The sequence below is a fragment of the Hippopotamus amphibius genome, chromosome 11 (assembly GCF_030028045.1).
Source record: "Hippopotamus amphibius kiboko isolate mHipAmp2 chromosome 11, mHipAmp2.hap2, whole genome shotgun sequence".
Classification (NCBI taxonomy): domain Eukaryota; kingdom Metazoa; phylum Chordata; class Mammalia; order Artiodactyla; family Hippopotamidae; genus Hippopotamus; species Hippopotamus amphibius.
In genome coordinates this window covers 54,502,237-54,523,414 of record NC_080196.1, presented here as the reverse complement: position 1 = coordinate 54,523,414, position 21,178 = coordinate 54,502,237, and the positions used below count along the sequence as shown (strand labels likewise).

General features: G+C 39.2%; 1 protein-coding gene across 10 annotated transcripts in view; it reads left to right on the top strand.

Annotated features, from left to right (window-relative positions):
* Window positions 1–21,178, top strand: part of CEP192 (centrosomal protein 192) — a 110,039-nt gene that overhangs the window by 18,865 nt on the left and 69,996 nt on the right. For 9 of the 10 annotated variants that reach the window (XR_009048070.1, XR_009048071.1, XM_057699773.1 and 6 more), the window contains 9 exons: window positions 799–848; window positions 3,252–3,372; window positions 4,859–5,007; window positions 8,799–9,159; window positions 9,612–9,755; window positions 14,040–14,104; window positions 14,662–14,871; window positions 16,806–16,932; window positions 17,824–17,942. Coding sequence is in view for 8 of the 10 variants with exons in the window: in XM_057699773.1 (XP_057555756.1) it covers window positions 799–848; window positions 3,252–3,372; window positions 4,859–5,007; window positions 8,799–9,159; window positions 9,612–9,755; window positions 14,040–14,104; window positions 14,662–14,871; window positions 16,806–16,932; window positions 17,824–17,942 (1,346 nt within the window). In the remaining 2 variants the exon portion in view is untranslated. Of the gene's footprint in view, window positions 1–798; window positions 849–3,251; window positions 3,373–4,858; window positions 5,008–8,798; window positions 9,160–9,611; window positions 9,756–10,796; window positions 11,398–14,039; window positions 14,105–14,661; window positions 14,872–16,805; window positions 16,933–17,823; window positions 17,943–21,178 lie in introns of those variants that run through there. The other variant, XM_057699779.1, reaches the window with a different exon arrangement.

The following is a 21,178-nucleotide window of genomic DNA, read 5'->3' as shown; positions in this document are numbered from 1 at the left end:
TGCACAGCGTTGTAAATATACTAAAAACCACTGAACTGTGTACTTCAAAAGGGTGATTTTGTGGTGTATAAGTTTTATATCAGTTAAAAAAAGAAAACCTCCCCCATATACCTCTTCTGCAGTTTCAGTTAGTATAAGATTCTGTCATACTTGCTTCATCTCCTGTTTTTCTGTTACCTTTTTCCCTGATATTTAAAAATTCCAGACATCATTTTATTCCTACTTATTTTAGCTTGCATCTCTAAAGATATGGGCATTTTCCTGCATAACCACAGTGCTGTTAATATTGTTAACCGACATAATTCTTTTATTGTCGTATAATGCTCTAGTCCATATTCAGTTTACCTAGTGATCTCGGTTGGTTTGCTTGGATTGGGGTCCTCGGAAGGTTCCGTTGTGTTTTGGTCCGTCTGTCATGGTGTCTCTTAGGTCTGCCATCCTGGAGTTGTCCTGCTGTTTGGCATTGCCTGTTTGCTCACCCGTGGTGTAATTTTTCTTGCTTCTCTCTTCTCCGTATCCTCTGTAAAGCAGAAGTAGCTTTCAAGGCTTGATTAGATTCCTATTCAGGTGTTTTTGGCATGTGTATAATTTTTTGGCTTCCCCACCCTAGCAGGTTTTTAATTTAACTGATCACTGATGGGCTCCTATACCATCATTTAAAGGTGCTCTATTCTACTTAAAGGGAAAAATGTTTAGTTCGTTAATTTCCTATTTTCAAGTGTTGTTGGGTGTTTAGTTGATAAAATATTAATAATTTGGTCTCTCAGTTTTTGTTTTTGTTTTTGTTTTCTTTAACAGACTCGCCCACTGATTTTTGTTCACAATCCTGGATGATTGAGGAGAACAAGGTGATCTTCTATATGTTATCAGTTTCTAGCATTATTAGGAGAGTGAAAGTACCTGTTTCACAAATATGAATGCTAAGGATGTGTTAATATTCACTAGAAGCCTTCTACTTGTAAATAGCAGAAATCTACATTACTGCTGTGAGTAACCAGGAAGTTGAAAGTAGGGCTGGCCTGGGGCTTCCTGTGTCTCCAGGGCTGTCTGCACCTCTGCTCTGATTAGCTCCGCACCGGCTCCTCTGGAATATTGGCTCTATGGGGTGAGGGTTTCTCTTTGTTTCGTTTCTTGGCATCCTGAGTGTCCAGCACATAGCTTGCACTCGATAATCTGTTGAATGGTAGGGAGGCTGAATTCATTTGTAGGCAACCTAAGTGTACACTCCTAGTGTTCATGATCAAAAAAGAAGAGCATGATCTTTCTTTTAAGGTAAGTTAAAAACAACAACAACAACAACAAAAAAAAAACAATTCTGATGAGCTCACTTGGGTCCATCCTCCCCTCTGTAAATCACTGTGCCAAGGGGCGGGTTGGGATAAAACTCAGATTTATGTGGCTGGACCTTACATCCACTTCTCTGTGTGCGTGTGTGTGTGTCTCTGTGCACATGCGTGCATGCGCATCAGTGCACATATGTGCACAGTTAGAGGGATGTGACTGAAACCCCACCCCCATCCCCCAGACCACATGAAGTGAAAAGAGACGGCCTCCTCAGAGGACAGGCACTGAGTGGATAAGCAGTTTGTGTTCAACACAAGCCGTCTCATGTTTATAAAGTACAAACCAAGTACTTCTAAAACTTATAAAAAGGAAATGCAATTTTTATTTTATTTTACTTTCATAAGACTTTTTAGCAGTATTTTTGTAAAATGGTTAAAAAAGGTCTAAAGTAAGAATTGTTTCCCTTTGTCAGGGGTGGGCACACTGCAGCTCATTGTCAACATCCAGCCCACTGCCTGTTGGTGTGGCTTTATTGGAAAGCAGCTGTGTCCATTTGTTTCTCTGTTGTTTACAGCTGCTTTTGTGGCACAGCAGCCAAGCTGAGAAGTTGTGACAGACACTGCACGGCTGGCAGACCCTAAAATGTTACTATCTGGCCCTTTGCAGAGAACGTTTGCTGATCCCTGCTCTGTACATGTGCCGCCTCTTTGTAACCACTAATAACTTAAAAGTGTGAGAGATGCTTTTTAGAGGAACTTCAGGTGTAGTCAAATTGAAATTCAGTCAGGAGGCTTGATTTCTTGAACATTGAGAAAAATGGTTTCTAAGAGAGGGATCATAGCTTTTCCTATGATAGGTAATTTATTTCCTTAGGATGGTTGAAAAATTGACTTCCAAAAAGTATTAGAAATCATTGATAATAAAGAGAGGGACCATAAAACTAGAAAGCAGGAAAACAAGTGAGGCACATGAGATACTTGATACTGATACAAGAGGTGAAAAAATAAGAGTGGGGGAAAATAAATACACTAGAAAACCTAGACCAGTGGGGCCACCACTGTGTTGGCCTTGGGGTTTAGCGTGAGCCATCCTGGCAGCCAGGACAGCGAAGGTCTCATTGTCCAAAGGGCAGTGCTGCACCACTTTATCAGAATAGAGACGTTTCCCGAGTCTTAGTTCAGCTGGCCGGCAGGTAAGGCACCAAGCACAGCAGAGTGGATGGAGTTCTCAGTGGCACATGTGGCCCAAAGGCAGTGGTGTTTTACATATTGTTCTTTCTCATAGAGATTTCCCCCAATTTTTTATTCAGAAAAATTTCAAAACAGAGCTTACCTTCTACAACAGTAGCATGTGGTGCCCCTGGTGCCTCAGATCTTTGTGAGCATAACTCAGCACTGTCCTCTACAAGTATGTAAATGCATTGAGAGCCTGTGTTTTTTTTCCAAAATATTAGTGTGCATTTTGCAGTCTAATTCTTGAGATGGTATTATTTGGTATATATTTAATATGGTAAAATAAAATTGGCACTTGAGGAACTTTGCGTTTTATTCTGGGTCTTGAGTGTCCTAGCAAATGACCATGTGCCTTGTTGCCCCTGGTTGGAGCAGGGACATCCATCGTCCAGGGTGGGTTGCAGAGTCCAGCTTTGCTGTTATCTGCACCTCCTGTCCAGGCCTCGAGCTGCCCCAGTTCAGTTGCATGTTAGTACACGAACTGTATTACCAAGTCCTCTGAGTGTATGCACAGTGTGAAACCTTAAACTTTAAGGATGTTTCATTGCTGGGTCAGGGGAGGGGAGTGGCATGGGGTCAGGAAGAAAGTTATTGATACGTGTAAAATAGCCAGCCCTTCATTGCCTGAACTGTGAGCCAGAGACCCTGAGCACATTGATGGGCATTTCTGCAGCCTGTGCTGTGGTCGTCACAATAGTGAGTGTGCTGCTTTCATCACAACTTTATTTCTTATAGGTTGTTGTTCCTGGTGCTGGAAAACATTTTGAAGAGAGGAATCCAAACAGTGACTTAAACCACGCTAGTTTCCTAGAAAATGAGAAACTGATGTCACTTGCCAGCTTGGAAGATTCTTCTGGTAGCATCATGAAACTTGACTTGTGTTCTCCGTGTCCTGCTCCATGTGTTGTACTGTTCTGGGTCTCTGCTGCTCTGTTGCTGTAGTTACCATGCAGCTTTCTGTTTCTCTGCTTTCTCCTGTACGTTGTACCTGCCAGCACTCAAATGGCCACTTGTGTTAAGTGATGGGATTTTAAACTTACTTCTCCATAGCAATCCTGATAGGATTTTGCTCATCCCTCAGCTGAGTGTCATTAAGGTATAAAGTATAAAGCACTGTATTAAGAAATTAGGGGACAATGAAATACTTAGCCCCTACTCTCTGAAAGGCCTGCACATGGAAATAGAGATGCACGGCTGGCTTCCAACTGTGTGCCATGTATCTCAATGGTTCAAATTGTGTGGGAATTGTAGGAGGATCACAAGTTAATTATCTGTGAGAGGCTTTTTTGAAAGATTTTTTTAAGGATTTTTCCTCCTTGAAAAGGAGGCCTGTGATAGGCCTTAATGTAGATACCGGAGAAGGAGTACATTCATTCAGAAAGCAGGAACAGCTTCTACAAAGGCCCTATGGTGGGGGCATATAGACCATGTTTGGAGAATCGCCAGTGCTTTTCTGTGGCAGGTTTATAGCACCTGTGGGATGATGAATTGAGGAATAAACTCCGAAAATAGGTAGAGACCAAATTATCCATGGCTTTGAAGGCCAGCCTGGTGAGCCAAGCGAGATAAATAGAAGCTATGAAATGAGGGCAGGTTCTACTAGTTTTAGATATTTTTAGACTGTGGAATTGTGGATGAAGAATTGTTGACCTGAATTTATACAGATCCTTGTTTTAGTAGGCTATATTCTCAGAGTCGATTGGAAAATTATCCTCTTGAAAAGGCTTACAATACCATTGTAAGTGATTGAGAGTTCTAGTTTTACCCTGCCCTTGCCGGGCTGGGTGTTAGAACAATAAAAAGCACTGCCATTGTTGTTTTATTTGTCTATTTGCAACTTTTTAGTTTTGGTAGAGGTTGAAAAAAATTTTTATCATATCTGTGAGTATTCAGCTTTGTTATATCTTTTTTTTGTTTCTTCATTTTCAAGATCAGATACTGTTTGAGGTTTCATTTTACAGTTAATCATTAATTCACCTGGAATTTATTTTTACTTCTTCTGTGGAAGGCTTATCTATCCTGTTTTGATAGTTACTCACTTGCCACCCTACTTTCTGAGTAATCTGCCCTTTTCCTGTTGCCACACTTAAACTGTATCCTGACTTTTGACGTATGCCAGGATTTACTTCTGTGCAGTCTTCTCAGTGAAGGTTAAGTAGTTTGTGTTAGAATGCTCATAATGATTTATAGACTGAAATTATAATGGTTTTTTATGTCAAATGTTAAGACAAAATCACGTAAACTGTTGACCCTTATGTTTTATCAACCTTTCTGATTATATATTATTTATTTCAGTTGCTACTTTAAAGCCTGTCCCATTTTTTCCTCTGTTTTACCAATAGATGACGATATTGATGATGAAGAGTTTTATGATGATCATTTGGAGGCTTATTTTGAGCAACTGGCAATTCCAGGAATGATGTTTGAAGACCTAGAAGGACAGGAACCTCCAGAAAATTATTTTAAGTTACCAGCAAATGAGCCTAGTCAGGTATATTACAGTCTTTATGGTTTTTCAAAAATCTGACCTTAGAAAATTATTACTGGACTCATTGGATATAAACATAAAACTTAAGCTTTTGGTTTTCTTTGGACTGTTTTCCCCAGATACAAAGTGATGAGAAATACCTTTCATATTCTTTCCTGCTGCTTCTTACTGTTCTCTCACCTACGGAAAAATTTTAAAAATGGTGCACTGAACATCCGTGTACCCTTATCTAGATCAACCAGTTGTGAACGTTTTTTATCATCTTTGTGTTTTCTTTGTCCCTCCATAAGTACTTTTTTACTGAGTCATTTGAAAGTAAGTTGCAGATATTATGACATTTCAGCATTTACCTCCTGCAAATAAGGACATTTTCCCACGTAATCACAATTCTCTTCCCTAACTTTGACATTGTGATTTAAATTAGTATACAGTACATATTTAAATTTATCCACTTGTCTCCAAATGTCCTTTACTTTGATGTTTTTGATCCAAGCTTTAATCAGGGATTACACTTGTATTTGATTGCCAGGACATGGAGTTCTTTTGTCATTAAACTTTTTGTAAAATCTAGGCTTGTGGTTTTGTAAAATGACCATTATATTTGATCATTTTACAAAACAACATTATGGTAGATACATCTGACTGCTTTCCTCCTCCTGGTTAGGTTAAACATTTCCCCTGTGAACAGATTGACTCTAAACATAAGTGTTGTACACTCTAGTTGCATCCCATTGGGAGGCCTGTTAGACCACTTGTCTCCTGTTGGTGATGCTCTTTGACCATCTTGATGAACTTGGTGTTGGCCAGATGCCTCCTTATCCCCTTTGTTATCAGAAAGCAATCTGTGGGATTTCAGGTACTTTCATTGCCTCCTCCTGAAACCCCACATCCTAAGAGACCTTTGGATTGCTTTAGTGTAGACAGAGACCTATTTTGTGTTTAGGTTTAAAAACTGTCAGAGCAACTTCATCCCTCACCCGCCCCCTTTTTTTTAAACAAACCCTTGTGACTTTCAGTAGCAGTGAGGGGGCTGCTCTGCTCTGTAGGAAGCCCTGACCTGGAATCAGTTGCTGACTATTGGCATTGCTCCAGGTTTCCTCCGTGCGCTGTCCTGTCCTCCGCCTCCGCCTGGGCGGTTCTGATGTGGCTGCGGTCTGTCACAGTCCCAGAGATAGTAGCTCGCCCTGTCGGCCCAAAGAGCACAGGGACTGTCTGACTGTGTTCTTTATTCAACATTGTTTTCAGGCGTTTTGCGAAGGAAAGTGCTGATTTCCTACGTTCTGGTTCTTTTTAGTCGTTGCTGGTATCCTGTGTGAAAAATAGTTGTCTAGTTTTAAACGTCAGTTCTTTGTCTCCTTTGTCTTTTTTTCTATCGGGATATTCATATATATATTTTTTAAAATAAATTTATTTATTTATTTATTTATTTATTGGTTGTGTTGGGTCTTCGTTGCTGTACATGGGCTTTCTCTAGTTGTGGCGAGCTGGGGCTACTGTTCTTTGTGGTGTGCAGGCTTCTCATTCCCGTGGCTTCTCTTGTTGTGGAGCACAGGCTCTAGGTGCATGGGCTTCAGTAGTTGCGGCACGTGGGCTCAGTAGTTGTGGCTCATGGGCTCTAGAGCACAGGCTCAGTAGTTGTGGCACACGGGCTTAGTTGCTCCTCGGGATGTGGGATCTTCCTGGAGCAGGGATTGAACCCCTGTCCCCTGCATTGGCAGGCAGATTCTTAACCACTGTGCCACCTAGGAAGCCCAGGATATTCATATTTTAACTAGAGTTTTTATATGCTTTGTATGTTAAGGAGATAATTTGATCCTTATGCATTTTGTTTTTTTATTTTGTTTTTGGCTCGAACAGCAGACATGTATCTCCTCATGGTCCTGGAGGCTGGGAGTCTGGTTCCAGGTGTGGGCAGGGCTGGTTCCTCCTGAGGTTTCTCTCTTCGGCCTGGAGACAGCTTCTCCCTGTGTCGTCACAGGGTCTCCCCTTGCTGGTCCTCATGTATTTCACCCTTTAGTGTTGGTGTTAGATTCCTAGGGCTGCCAGAACAAATTACCAAAATTTTGCTAGCTTAAAACAACAGAAATTAATTTTCTCACAGTTCTAGAGGCCAAAAGTCTGAAAACAAGATGTTGAAAGGGCCAAACTCCCACCAGAGGCTCCTTTCTGCCTCTTGCAGCCTCTGGGGCTCTGGTGTTCTTTGGCTCCTGGCAGCGTCACTCCAGTATCTGCCTCCGTCTTCATGTGACCTGTCCCTCTCTCTCTGCGTCCCTCTGAGGTCTTCCACTCCTTTCTCTTATGAGGACACTGCTCATGGGGTTTAAGGCCCGCCCCAAACCCAGGATGATCTTACCTCAAGATCTGTAACTTAATTGCATCTGCTAAGACACTGTTTCTGAATAAGGTCACAATTTGCAGGTACCACCTGGGGGTAAGACTTGAACACATCTTTTTTGGGAGATTCAGTTTAACCCACAGAAGCCTTATACTAAGAAATATTATTCACTGAAGAATATAAAACTATTCATCTATATTTTCTCTTAGTACTTTTACATCTAAATCTTTAAGTCATGCGGAGTTTATTTTGAAATAAGGTAGAGATTGTTTATTTTTTTGTATAACATTGTTGGGAAGTCACCAGTTAATAAATGGTGGCACTGGAATTTAAATGTATGACCTTATTTCAAAGTCTGCTTCTTGTCTTTTGTATAGAACTACCTCCTTTTAGCATCCTAACTTTGGGGTTTTGTTTTGTTTTGTTTTTTTCTTTATTTTTATTTATTGGCTGTGTTGGGTCTTTATTGCTGTGCATGGGCATTCTGTAGTTGTGGAGAGCGGGGGCTACTCTTCATTGCACTGTGCAGGCTTCTTATTGCAGTGGCTTCTCTTGTTGCAGATCACAGGCTCTAGGCTTGTGGGCTTCAGTAGTTGCAGCATGTGGGCTCAGCAGTTGTGGCTCAAGGGCTTTAGAGTGCAGGCTCAGTAGTTGTGGTGCATGGGCTTAGTTGCTCCAAAGCATGTGGGATCTTCCCAGACCAGGGTTCAAACCCATGTCCCCTGCATTAGCAGGTGGATTCTTAACCACTGTGCCACCAGGGAAGCCCCAGTTATCCTAACTTTGAAAAGCCTTGCCTATGAGGCTGTTTTTGTCGTCGTGCATCTTATAGCAGAAAAGACGGGTGTTAAAGGCTTCGCTGGCACTTGAGATAGTGGTGGCTGAGTGTCTCAGAAGAGTGTTGTGGGCCCTCAAGTCCCTTTCAACGGTTGTTATTCTAGAGAAGAGTGAGAAGTGCCCTTTGCGGAGGTGTGTTGGAGAGCATGGTTTTGAGGCACTGGCTTAATCTGTCGTGTCTGATGCAGTTCTTCTTGGACTCCTCAGGGTCATTTGTAGTATTTGCTGTTTTCCTCCTGTTGAGTTATTAATATTTGTGTTTTCAGGGTCTGTTAGTCATATTAATTTTATGAATCTGGTCACACTGATGGGCTTCCCATCCTTATAGAGACTTTCAGTGGTCATTACAGAAGTTACACTGACATTTCTAATATCCTGTATGGTGGTGAGCATGTTGGCCCCACTTATGGTATCTGAATATGTTGGTGTGTATTTGCCATGATCACATTTTAAATTTTGGTTTTGGTAAATTCCTTACGATTGGTTCACATGCAGTCTAGAAGAATACTGTTTAGTCTGTTCATTTCTAGAATAAATATTTTATGTCAACTATATAACTTTTGTTTTTGAAAGGAGTTATGAGAACAAAACTTATTTCTGGTCTGTTATTTAATTTTTAAAGGAAAGTGGAAGAGAAGACGTTCTGGTGAAGACTCTCCAGGCTACTAATGTGAAACTTAACCCTGTTTACTTTTGTGACACAAATGCCAGTAAAGATGATTTTGACTTGATGGACCCTTCAAAGCTGGAGGCAGGGTCTCCTCATCAAAATAAGCATTTGGTGTCAGACCTAGAAACAGTTTTGCCTGTGGATAGATTTTTATACGCTGGGACGCCCCAAGTGTCCATTCAAAAAAATGTGGATGTAGTGTCTTTGAAGCCTATTAGTGACAGTGGATTTAATTCCAAGGATGCTCTGTGGTCACCCACTAGCGAAAGGCGAACTTATGAGTGTTACGAGTCTGTTGGAAAGAGCAAGGACCGTAAGTGGGCCTTTATTTTTTTGTTTGTTTTTGTTGTTGTTGTTGTTTTTAAATAAAAGTAAGAAATATATAAAATGCTTATACACAGTTTGGGATATATTTCCACGTGGAAATTGCTTAATCTTTCATATAAAAATATTTAAGTGTTCTGTGGATTAAAAAATGGTGTCTTTATTCACAGATCTGGTGGAAATGTGCTTCTGTAAGCATTTGTCATCTTTTCTTTCCTCTCTCTCCTCCGTGATGGAATTTTATTGGGATTAAGGCTGGCTTTTCCACCATCAAAGACATACTTTTCTTTTGGGGAAATGGATTTTCCTTTAACTAGTTTTGGGCAGATTTCAGTACTGTTGGTAACTAAGATAAGTCAACTAAGTAAAATTATTAAAGAGTATTATATCATTTTATTTGTTGCGTGTGTCATTCGATGTCTCTGGAATTTTATTTTTTAGAAACGGATCTACCGCAGAGTGTGGTCTACCAGAATGAGGAGGGCAGATGGGTCACTGATCTTGCCTATTACACATCTTTTGATAAAGAACAACATTTAAATGTGTCTCTAAGTAATGAGCTGAATGAGGACTTCAGATCTGGCTGTAAGTGTGTTGATAGCCTCTGCTCTGAACCATTTTCACTGTTTCCGACAGTGTTCTAAGATTACTCTATCCATCCTGGTCGGCCACATCGAATCCCTTCTGGAATGTGTACTTAGCTCTTCATTTGTTTCTCTAGGAACAGAGGCTTGCGTCAGTCATTGCTAATCACTGTGGACTCAGCCAAGCCTTTCCCTCAGCAAGGACAGAGAGTCACTTTAGAGCCTGTGTGTGGCAGTTAGTAGCACCTTAGGCTTTAGTTTTTTACTTTATAAATTGTCTTTTACAAAAGAAATATCCTGATAAATGAGAAATTACAAAAGCCAACCCATTTTAGAGTAAAAGGTCAGTAATGTAGAAATGGGAGCAAAGTGACTAGAAAGGTGAATGAAATCTTAGAGGATAAGAGCATTAGGAACCGCAGTTAGGTTTGTTAATTAGCAGAATCTCTGACCATGAAAGGAAAACCCTGCAGAATGCATGACATGTGAGCCGTGGTCTGTGGATGTTTGCTGTGCCGCTGAGGCTTCCAGGGCCTGAGCGCCTCTGAACCTGGGATGAGGAAAGAAAGGCCTTGAGGGGCTTGTCAAGCCCAGTCATATTTTCAGTAGTCTCAGAAGGTGCCAAGGAAGAAGTTATTCTAACAACTGCTTCTGCTAAGCTGCTCCTAAATGTTCAGTGATGTGAAAGTACAGAGATGGATCGATAAAGCATGTTTCCAGCCCTTAGGAAGCTGCCCATCAGCTAAGAGGGATAACACGAGAATACAGAACAACAGTCAGCATCATTTGGAGTTCAGAGGAGAAATAACTTTTGTGTGAGTGGGTAGCAGAAGGATTTCACATAGGAGGTGGCTTTTGAGGTAGAGTTTCAACAGGTAAATATTTGGGGCATCAGAAATTCCAAATGGATAGGAAATCCAAAGAAAGAGAATGAGATGAGGAAGCGTGAGCGTGTTTTGAGAATGGTAAGTAATCCAGCGTGGCTGGCTTTATGGCGAGATGTGGGAGGGGAGAGTAATACGAAACGGCATGTGAAGCTGGGGAAGTCAGACAGGGCTGGGGGGCAGGTGGGGGCAGACTCCGTGCCGGAGCTGGGCCTTGTCGGATAAGTGCACAGGAGCCCCTGAAGACTTGCTTGTCCAGCTTGCCTTGTGAGTCTCCCTCTGGCCACGATGGTCAATTAAATGGGAGGTTCCTTAGGGTGTTGTGAAAATCGAGGTGTCACAGTGAGAACGAGAAGAAAGCAGCCCATGAAGGACGTGGAAATAAAATGGCTAGGATTTGGTGACTGGATTTCAGGGCATAGTAAGAAGTAAGAAGAGATGGAGGTTTGTCATGTGAGGTATTTTGGGAAATTGGCAGTACTATTAACTGAGATGGGAAAAATCAGAAGACGTTGTAGAATTTTGGGTGATTATGGTTTGAGGTGGGGATATTCAGTAGTTGGAAATGTGAGTCAGAAGTTGGAGGTTGTTATAGTTATCAGTGATATCTTGATTTATGAAGGACAGTGGGCACACGCTGGACACTGGATACGGACCCTGTCACTTGAAAAGTCATTGGTTATGGAATTTTCATGTGTTGCTGGTGGAGTGTGAATTGATACAACCATTTGGAAACTTGTTTGGCAGTATCTTATGAAGGTGAACTTTACGAACTTCATACTTTATGACCCAGTAATTCTATACCCAAGTGTACACCCAGTGTTCAGGGTGTGTACATTCACCAACAGACATAGACTGAAATGTGTGTAGCAGTGCTATATGTGTTAGTCCCAGTTTCCATCAACCTGGGAACCGGTTTTGTTTATTCCTACTTGGGAATGCTGTGGAGCAATGTGAATGAATGGTGTGTAGCTACTTGTGGCAATGCCATGACTTTGCAGCTGTGCTGAATGGGATATATGTAGCCCGCTCTGCAGAGTAAGAAGCAAGGCTAGTGGCTGCCATCGGGTGGGCGTGCTGTGACGGGGGTGGGGGGTGGGAAGCTCAGGGGGCCTCTTGGGTGCTGGCATTTTTTCTTTCTTGATCTGCGGTAATGATCTGGCGACGCAAAAGTGTTCAGACTGTGAGAGTTCATTGAGTTGCACACTTACATACATTTTTTGTATGTATATTGTGCTTTGGTAAAAAGTTTTTAAAAATTAGTGATCAAGCAAAGAAAAAAATTTGCAATACATATTACAGATCGAAGGCCCATTTCCCAAATTGGTAAATAGTTCTTATAAACAATAAGAAAAATAATTGGACAAAGGATGTAAACAGTTTATAGAAAAGGAAATAAAAAATCAGTTCCCTTGGGATCTATTCTTTAGCTACACCTGCACAGATGTATGGGATGTCTGTGCACATTGTTTAGCATAACAGAAGACACACGTATTTGTAAATACATAGAGTGGAAAGATTTAAAAAAAAAGAAAGAAACTAATTACAGGTCTACCTAGCTATTTGTAGAACTCAAAGATTAGTAAGTTCAACTAGTGAGGGGTTTCAGAGGGTTCTGCATACATTGGTCGCTTCTGGAGGTGTGGGAAGTGGGGCCAGTGATGAGGGAGACTTGCACTGTTGTATTTCGTCTTACATCTTTTGGTTAACTTCTAAGAACTCTTCACTGAAGCATAATAATGTACGTATATCTTCTGCATTTTGAACTGTGTGGGCCTGTTACTGTTAAAGGAGACATAAAATAGATAATGGAGGAATTTCATGAAACCATCCTTGTGGTTATGGAATGAACTATGGCCATGTAGGAAAGGATGACTAGCACAGGTGGTGAGGAAATGAAGAAAATGATTATTGAAGGCTGTTGGAAAAGTTTGATGGAAGGAAAGAAAGGATGAATTAGGTCAAGGGGAATTGATCGGGCTAGGGGAGTGTGAATGGAATGGGAGACTTCATATGAATGGAAAGGAAATGTTGAAAATGTAAGAGGAGGTACTCAGAAGAGGAAGATTGGACCAAGGGCATAGTTTTATAATATCAAAGTAGATTGATTGATAATTTCTGTTTTTTTGGCTGAGCCATGTGGCTTGTGGGATCTTAGTTCCCTGACCAGGGATTGAACCCATGCCCTCTGCAGTGGAAGCTCAGAGTCCTAATCACTGGACTGCCAGGGAATTCCTCAAAATAGTTTTAAATGAAAATTTACTTAAGTATTACACCCTTCCCCATTTCTACCTTCTGCCTCTCTGGTAGCTCCATGCATCTGAGCTGCTGCTTCTGCTTATGGCCTAGGATTTAAACATGGGGTGGGGGATGGGGAATGGTGTTGCTGCTTCAAAATTTAACAGCGAAAGCATTCAGGTGACATTTGAGAGGACTGCTGTTTCATATTTGGCAAAGAATTGGGCACAGGTTCTTAATAGAAATTAAGTTCTGCTTTTTCGTAACCTGTGAATAATTTCTAATTAGCATACATGGTAATAATGTTACTGTAGACTTTTCTTTAATTGAAGAGTCTTAAAGTCCAGAGAACAAGTACTCAGGAGTGTAATAAAATAGCACTTGGAGCTGTTTACTTAATGATTTAGAAAATGTGATATTTTAACTCATTGAAGTAAATTAAGTTTTTCTGAGTTACCTTCTCAAAGGCTGATTTCCTTTTTCCCCTCTCCTGGCTTTTACATTTGGTTGGTTGATACTTTCATATTTTATTTTTTACTTATTTATTTATTTGGTTGTGCCGGGTCTTAGTTGTGGCAGGCAGCCTCGTTAGTTATCCAGATCCCAAGGGAACTGATTTGAAGGGCAGACCGTTGGGTGACTGCTTATCCCTGTTTGCTCAGGCTGTGGGGTTTGCTGTGAGGTGGGGTTTTTCCTTTGAAAAACTGGAACAGTCCTGGATGTTGGGACAAACAGGTGGTTGGCACCCTAGCAGACATCTTCATGACGAATTTACAGAGTGGCTTCTGAGTCCGATGGTTCCAGATGAAATTCTGTGGGTGTTCGTGGGCAGGTGCCTTTAATTCGTATGCCAAATCTGCAAGGCTGAAATTAATGCAAATCTTTTATAGAAAGCTTACATTGTAGAGCCCCATTAGCAAGTTAGGACAGGTTAGCACCTTATGAAATCAATCACAATAGGGTGTTTGTTACCCGGTTTCAGAACCACATACTCTTCTATGCTTAACACAGATGCATCAGTTCTGTGATGGAAGCTTTCACATACTTCTTTCAGTTTTATTTCTTTAGTGTTTCATTTTCCTAACTAGCTAAGTTGTATTTATATGCTAGTATTTAATTTGACATTAGTACAATATAATTGTATAAACTTATTCTTTTTTAAGCTGATGCATTGGATTTGATTGCCCAAGATGAAGAAGAATTTAATAAAGAGCATGAGTTTATGCAGGTTTGTATTTTATTGACATTAGCCAAAACTTAGAGTTTTTCATATGTTTAAATGTAGGCAAAATGTTCTTATCTTTCTGAATAGATATATAGTGAGTATAGAATTATATTTTGATTTTTCTCATGTTTAAACAATTTCTGCCTTTTCCCTCATACTCTAAGTTATTAATTGAAAACTAGCCGGCATACTGAAATAATATTTATTAATTCGCTTAAAATTGCCTTAATAGGCTTCAAAGATATTTCCATAGTTTTTACCCATGTTTAAAATGAGGTAGTGTTATTTGTTTTTATTTGAAGATATACTCCTTTCTAAAGATTTGTATTCATGACAGTATTTGATTAAGCAGTATATTAAAACAATGCATATTATAACTCAAATATAAAAAATTTCTCTTCTTGACTTCATTACATTTTTTAGCTGCTTAAGCTTGAATTTGTCCAAATTTTTTAAAATTTTAAATATTTAAATTTCCTTAGTTAAATTTGTATTTTTATGTATTAGAAAAACAGAAGGCTTGCTGGTGAAATGAAATGAAACAATGACTTTCTTCCTAGGAAGAGAATATAGATGCCCAGAACACTTCAGTTGCCCTAGGGGATACATCGTGGGGAACTTCAGTCAATTACGGCCTGTTGAGGAGGTCACTTGGTGCATCTGATTTGGACAAGGATGATGCCAGTTATTTACGTCTGTCTTTAGGAGAGTTCTTTGCTCAAAGGTCTGAAGCTCTTGGTTGCCTTGGTGGTGGTTACAGTGTGAAAAGAGTAAGTACCATGTGTGCTAGAAGTGGTTAAATTCACCAGCCCTTATGTTTTGAAGGTTATGACTGTGTACCTAGATGATAGTATCTTTAAAGCAGAGACAGAATTGGGACATGGTGGAATAGTGGTAAAAAGCTTTGGTTTCATAGTGGCTGTACCCTGCCTCCAGTCCTCACTCTGTCTTTTGACTGGTTCTGTGCCAGGGAACAATGTGTTTAACTCCTCTGTGCCTTGGTTTTCCAGTTTCTAGAATGGAGTTACTATCTTACAGGGCTTCGTGGGGATTACTGTGATGGTGCATGTACAGCATTTAGCACGGTCTTGTGTGCATTAAGTACTCCATCCGTTAGTTGCTGTTAGTTGATTGCTGTTGTTATATCAGTTGTGGGAAGAGTGCAAAGATTCATTTTTTAAACATCTGGTCTAAAAACATGTTTTGAAATACAGCAGTGTTTTGGTTTAATAAGATGTACATGTAAAAAGTTTTAAATGCAAGTGATAGTAGTTAGTAAGTTCTATGAAGGAGTAAGGAGAAGCTGCATTGGCTGTGGGGGTCAGGGTGGTGTCTGAGGAGGGGTGCTGGGCTGGTGCCCAAGTGGTGGGAAGAGACAGCATGTTCATAGCGAGGGCCTGGAGGCGGGAGCTGGGGGGTGTGTTGGAGGGGCAGTGAGCAGGCCCACAGCTCGTGTGAGTGGGCGGCAGGCCAGTGGCCTGATGGTAGAAGTAGACAAGGACCAGGTCATGAGGGGCCCTTGCAGGGCTCAGGTTCCTCTCAAGGGAACTGGGGAGATGTGCTTGGAGGCAGGGTGCCCAGCCCATCTCCAGGTGTGACAGGAGCCGGGTGAAGGAGGTCCCTGAGCCCCAGAAGAGGAGAAGTAGGCAGAGGCTTAACACGTGAAGGCCGAGGTCTAGGATGGCAGTAGATAAACAGAAGTTCTAGGGTTCGGGATTTCCTCTGGAGGTAGAGTCAAAGGACCTGTTGGTGAATTCCAGGTAGAAATTTAGGGCTGTTGAATATTAAACCTGACTTCACTAAGAGTATAGTTTAAAACAGCTAGGGTGTTAGAACTCAGTTGATTTACAGAAAAATTTGAAACTGAACTGTGGGTCCGATCTGTGCAGTGAAGTAAAAAATGAGAGTAAATACTTGGGCAGATTTTTCTGCCTGGATCGACTGGTTTTCACATTATATGAAAAGTTGAAGAGTAACTGAATTCCTTTCTGAAGAGCTGGACAAAACACCAGGTGGTGGAAAGGTGGATCTGTCATTTTGTGTTAGTTATGAAATGTTACTTGGTTCAAGTTGCTGGATCAAGGGAAGAAATCCCTAAGTGAAGATCGATCAAAAATTGAGTGCATTTAGGGAATTCGCATTTCAGGTCTGTCATGTGAGAGTTCTGGGAGGAAGCCAGGTGGGAATTCCCTGCCCTTGAGCAAGGTCTTTGAACGTGACCTTCTGAATTTTAATCCAAAGCAGTAGGAACATACCCAATCTTAATACAGATTTTCAAGGACATATTTATTGTATAAAATAAAATACCCTTGTAAGTACTGTAAGTTCCAGGAAGGCAGGAAGTTTTATATCTTTTTTTTCCACTGGTATGTCACTGATGACTATTTCCAGTGCCTGACAAATAGCAGATGCTCAGTAACAATTATTGAAGGAACAAAGTGTCATTTCTGGGTTGTTTTTTAATTTGGTTTTCAGAGTAAGGGCAAATTATATGATAATATTCTTTAGGATAGCTAGCAGTAAGGAAATAAAAGGTCCTGTCTGGACTTGTGAAGTTCATTTCTAGTAATTTACATTTAGATGGAAAAACCAGAATTACTTTGTTGAAATCAGTTTAGCTAGGGTACCAGTATTAGGATAAAATAGTCTAGAATTTCTCAAATAGTTGACAACTAAGGAAATAATTGACATGTTTATTTTGTAGCCATCATTTGGTTATTTTATTAGATCACCAGAGAAGAGAGAACCTATTGCTCTAATAAGAAAATCAGATGTATCAAGAAGTAATTTGGAAAAAGAAATGGCTCATCTTAGCCATCGTCTGTTTTCAGGTAATGGATTAAATGAAGTTTCTGTTAACGTTTTCTTTTAACCTGTAAATTAGTGGTTGTGTGATCGTTCTTTATGAGGAAGGAAGTATTGTATATACCACTTTGAATTTTTTGAGTATTGGTTACAGATTTGTTTTTTATGTAACCTCACATTGCCTTTTCAACCTAAAGTGGAAACAAGTCAGCAAAAATTCACCTAAATCCTTTTGTAAAAACCAAGGTAAATGAAATATAATTTGTTCAAGTTGTTAGGTTAACTTTGGCCTATTAAACTACTGAGTTAATGATTTATAGCTATTATATTTATTATTTAGGTAGACTTAAAGTGGAGTTTTCGGATTTGGACTGTGATAATACAAGTGTGATACATATCTGTGATGATATTTAAAATCAGACTTTCTTGGTTAACATACAGTTATATTATTTTGCTAGTATAATGCCTAGTGCATTATATCATGAAATTGTATAAAATGTGCTTTAGTCCTTAAAGAGCCTGTATTCCTGTAGGGGGTGTTGGGATAAAGAGGCTATACATATAATTAGTTGACTTTCTATTATTATAAAGAGTTACTCACTTTTTAAATTCAACTTGTATATTTATGAAATATTTCAAGCTGAAAAGTATTAAATGAGTTTATCAGTATTTTGCAAGGGAGAGATTAAAATCGACAGTCTTCTTCAAAGTTTAGACTTTGAAGAATTGAGTGAAATTAACAATGCTATAGTTCTTTGTCTTAGTGACTGTGCATGTAAACAGTTTTTGTGAGGATGACTCATATTTGGGGTACAAAGGTGTCTTCCTTGGTAATTATGTTTAGTGGTCCTTATCCCACGGATTGTTTCTGTGAGACAGTATATAGATGTAAGTTGAATATTATATTTTTTCTACAGGAGATTTAAAGGCACAGCTAAGTGAAGGATCAATTACACTTCAGGCTGAAGAACTGGAGAGTATTTCACAAGTGGATGAAAATGATGTGACATTAACTGCCAATAAAGGGAAAACAGAGGTATTGTAAGCCTTTCATGAAGGAAAGATAAAAAGCATGTTGTCATAATTCTTATACAAGATCAAGATAAGGTCACATGTAAAAAATGCCTAACAATTTTTATACTCAGTTTTATTACAAGTATCCTTTAAATATTGCCAGTGTATAATAAACGTACGAAAGCATTTATAAAACACACTTACAGTCAGTGAGTTATCACAACTTATACACCCATGTACACCCCAGGCCAAGAAAGAGCACGCCACCCACAGCCCAGGGGCCACTTTTTGTCCCTCCTGAACACTGCTTCCTCTTGTCTGATCTCTAACACTGTATTAGTTTCACCCGGGTTTGAATTTTATATACGAGAAATCGTGTAGTAGTGTATATTTTTGTTTTCACTTATGTTTGCAGAATGCAATTATGATAAGCATAATAGCTAATTTTCGTTGCTGTATAGTATTCTATTATGAACATTCTGCCGTTGATGGATATTTGGGATCTATTTTATGTCAGTGTGACACGGTTAAAACAGTGTAGTTTTATGGTAAGTCTTGATATCTAGTAGATTGTCTTCCCCTCTTATTTTTCTTTGAAAGTGTCTTGGCTGTTATGTCCCTTTACGTTCCCATATATATTTTGAAGTCAGATTGTCACCTTCCACAGCTAACTAGCAACCCTACTGGGCTTTAAGTTGGGATTGTGTTTAATTTATTGCACAGTGAAATTGACATCTTTATAGTATTGAACCTTCTAATCCATAAAGATTACATGGCCCTCCATTTCGGTCCTAATTTCTCTCTGTATTTTATGGGGTTTTTTGGTGCAGAGATTTTAACACATTATTTGTTAGATTTCTTCCTAAATTGTTTGAAATGGTGTTTTAATATTATCTTTCTTAACTTGATTTTCCCTTTATTGTGGCTAAACAAATCCATGCTGTTTTTAATATAGTCACCTTACATTCAGCAACTCTGCTAACTTCATTATTATCTATAGATTTTTGGATTTTTCTATATATGCAGTTATATCATCTGAGAATAATAGTTGTATTTCTTTCTAATTTTTATACTTTCTTTTCTTTGTCTGGCCTTACTTGACTACATCTTAGAAGTGGTGATGTCAGATTTCCCTGACTCAGTGGGAAAGCTTCTCAGTATTTTATCTTTAAATTTGATGTGTGCTCTAGGTTTTTATCTGTCGTCAGATTTTTAGAATTCCCTTCTAATATTTGTTTGCTAGTTTTGTTTTTAATTTGTAAGGAGGTTGAATTTGTCCAATGCTGTTTTGCATCTATCTAGGTAAACATGAGTTTTCTTAAGGTGAAGTGGTGAGTTACGTGATATGCTTTTGAATATTAAGCCGCTCTTCTCCACTTGGGTCATGATACATTATCATTTTATAGATGGTTGGATTCAGTTTGATGATAATTTACGAGGGTGAGTCAAAAATTATCTGCACTCTGGTTGTATTAAAACTTCTTTTGGCCACACTGTCTTGTCAGTGCTTTCCATTCAGGGCTACTGTCTCCCCAGTCACTGCTGTGCAGGTGTGAACATGTTATATCAGTTGATTTGTAATTGCGGTACAAGCAAAAATGGATGCCCCACTTGTGATTTGCACGAAAGAAGAGCAGTGTGCAGTGATTTGTTTTTTGTGGTCTGAGGGTGTACCTGGTGCCATTATTTATTGAAGACTTTGTGCGCAGTGTGGAGAAAGTGTTTTGTAACGAAGAAGTGTGTATGAATGGATAGAGAAGTTCAAGAAAGGTGGCACAAGTGTTAGCCATCAAGAAGGAGCCGGACTCCTGTCCACATGAAGATGTGAAAGACAGTGGTGCATTGTGGCTCGAAGCTTAGCCTAAAACATTTTTTAATGAGGGAATATGAAACCTTGTTGACAGATGGACAAAGTGTATTGAAAAGCAAGGAGATTATGTCAAAAAATGATGTATTTGTCTTTTCTAAAAGTTAATTAAAATAAATTCTACAGCCAGAGTGCAGATAATTTTTGACTCATCCTTGTTATTTAGAATTTCCCACGTGTGTTCATGAGTGGGTTGATGTCCTTTCTCATAATGCCCTTGTTTGGTTTTGGTACCAAGGTTTTGCTGGTCTCATTTTTCCTATCTTCTGGAAGATTTTGTAAGACTGGTACTATTTTTCTGTAAATTTTGGAATACATTGGTGAAATCATCTAAGTCTGGAATTTTCCTGAGTACTTTTAAATTATAGATTCAGTTTCTTTAATAGTTGTAGGACTGTTCTGATGTTTAAAACTTGTGTCAGTTTTAGTAAATTGTAATTTTCTAGGAATTGTGATCTTTCATCTGAACTTATCACTATCACCTTGACCATAATCCTCTCCTGTGATTGTTTAGTATGTTAGGCTTTTAAGGGATGTGCCTTTGTTATTTCTGATAGTGGCTATTTTGCCTCTGTCTCTCTCTCTTTATCTTGGTCATTCTTAAACAAGGTATTTCTCAAACTTTGTTAATTTATCAATTTGTTCTGTTTTCTGTGTCGTCATTTTTTTCCCCAATATTTGTTCTATTTCATAGTTTTTAAATCTCTTATTTCCTTCCTTCTACTCTCCATGGATTTAATTTGCTGTTTTTCTAACTTCTTGAAATGAATGCTTAGTTTAGTTTTTTTGCCTTTTTGCTTTTCTTATATAAACATCTGATGTTATACATTTCCTCCTCTTTGGCGGGTGATGTTCCCCCACCAGGGATTGAACCTGGGCCATGGCAGTGAAAGCACCAAGTGCTCACAATGGACTACCAGGGAACTCCTAAATTTCCTTGAAAGCAGGGATCTTGTTGCATTCCCACTTTGTTGCAATCCCACTTTCTTTTTTTGTATATGTTTTGATGTCGTATTTTTGTTATTCTGTTCATGGTATTTTCTAATTTCTCTGGCCCATCAGCTTTTGGAAGTGTATTGCTTAGTTTCCAAACATGTGGGGATTTTCCACATTTTAAAATATTGATTCTAGGCAGTTGTGCTGTGGTCAGAATTTTTGATTTTAGTCCTTTGAAATTTGGTGAGATGTGATATATGCCTCAGCATTTATTCAGGTTTTGCAAATGTTCTCTCTGCACATGAGAGGAATGCCTGTTGTGTAATTATATATATCATTTAGGTGAAATTTATTAAATCATGATGATTAAACTGTATTTTTTAAATTTATAATTAGAGAACTTTTTAAATTTATTATTTTTTTTGAGGTACACCAAGTTCAATCATCTGTATTTA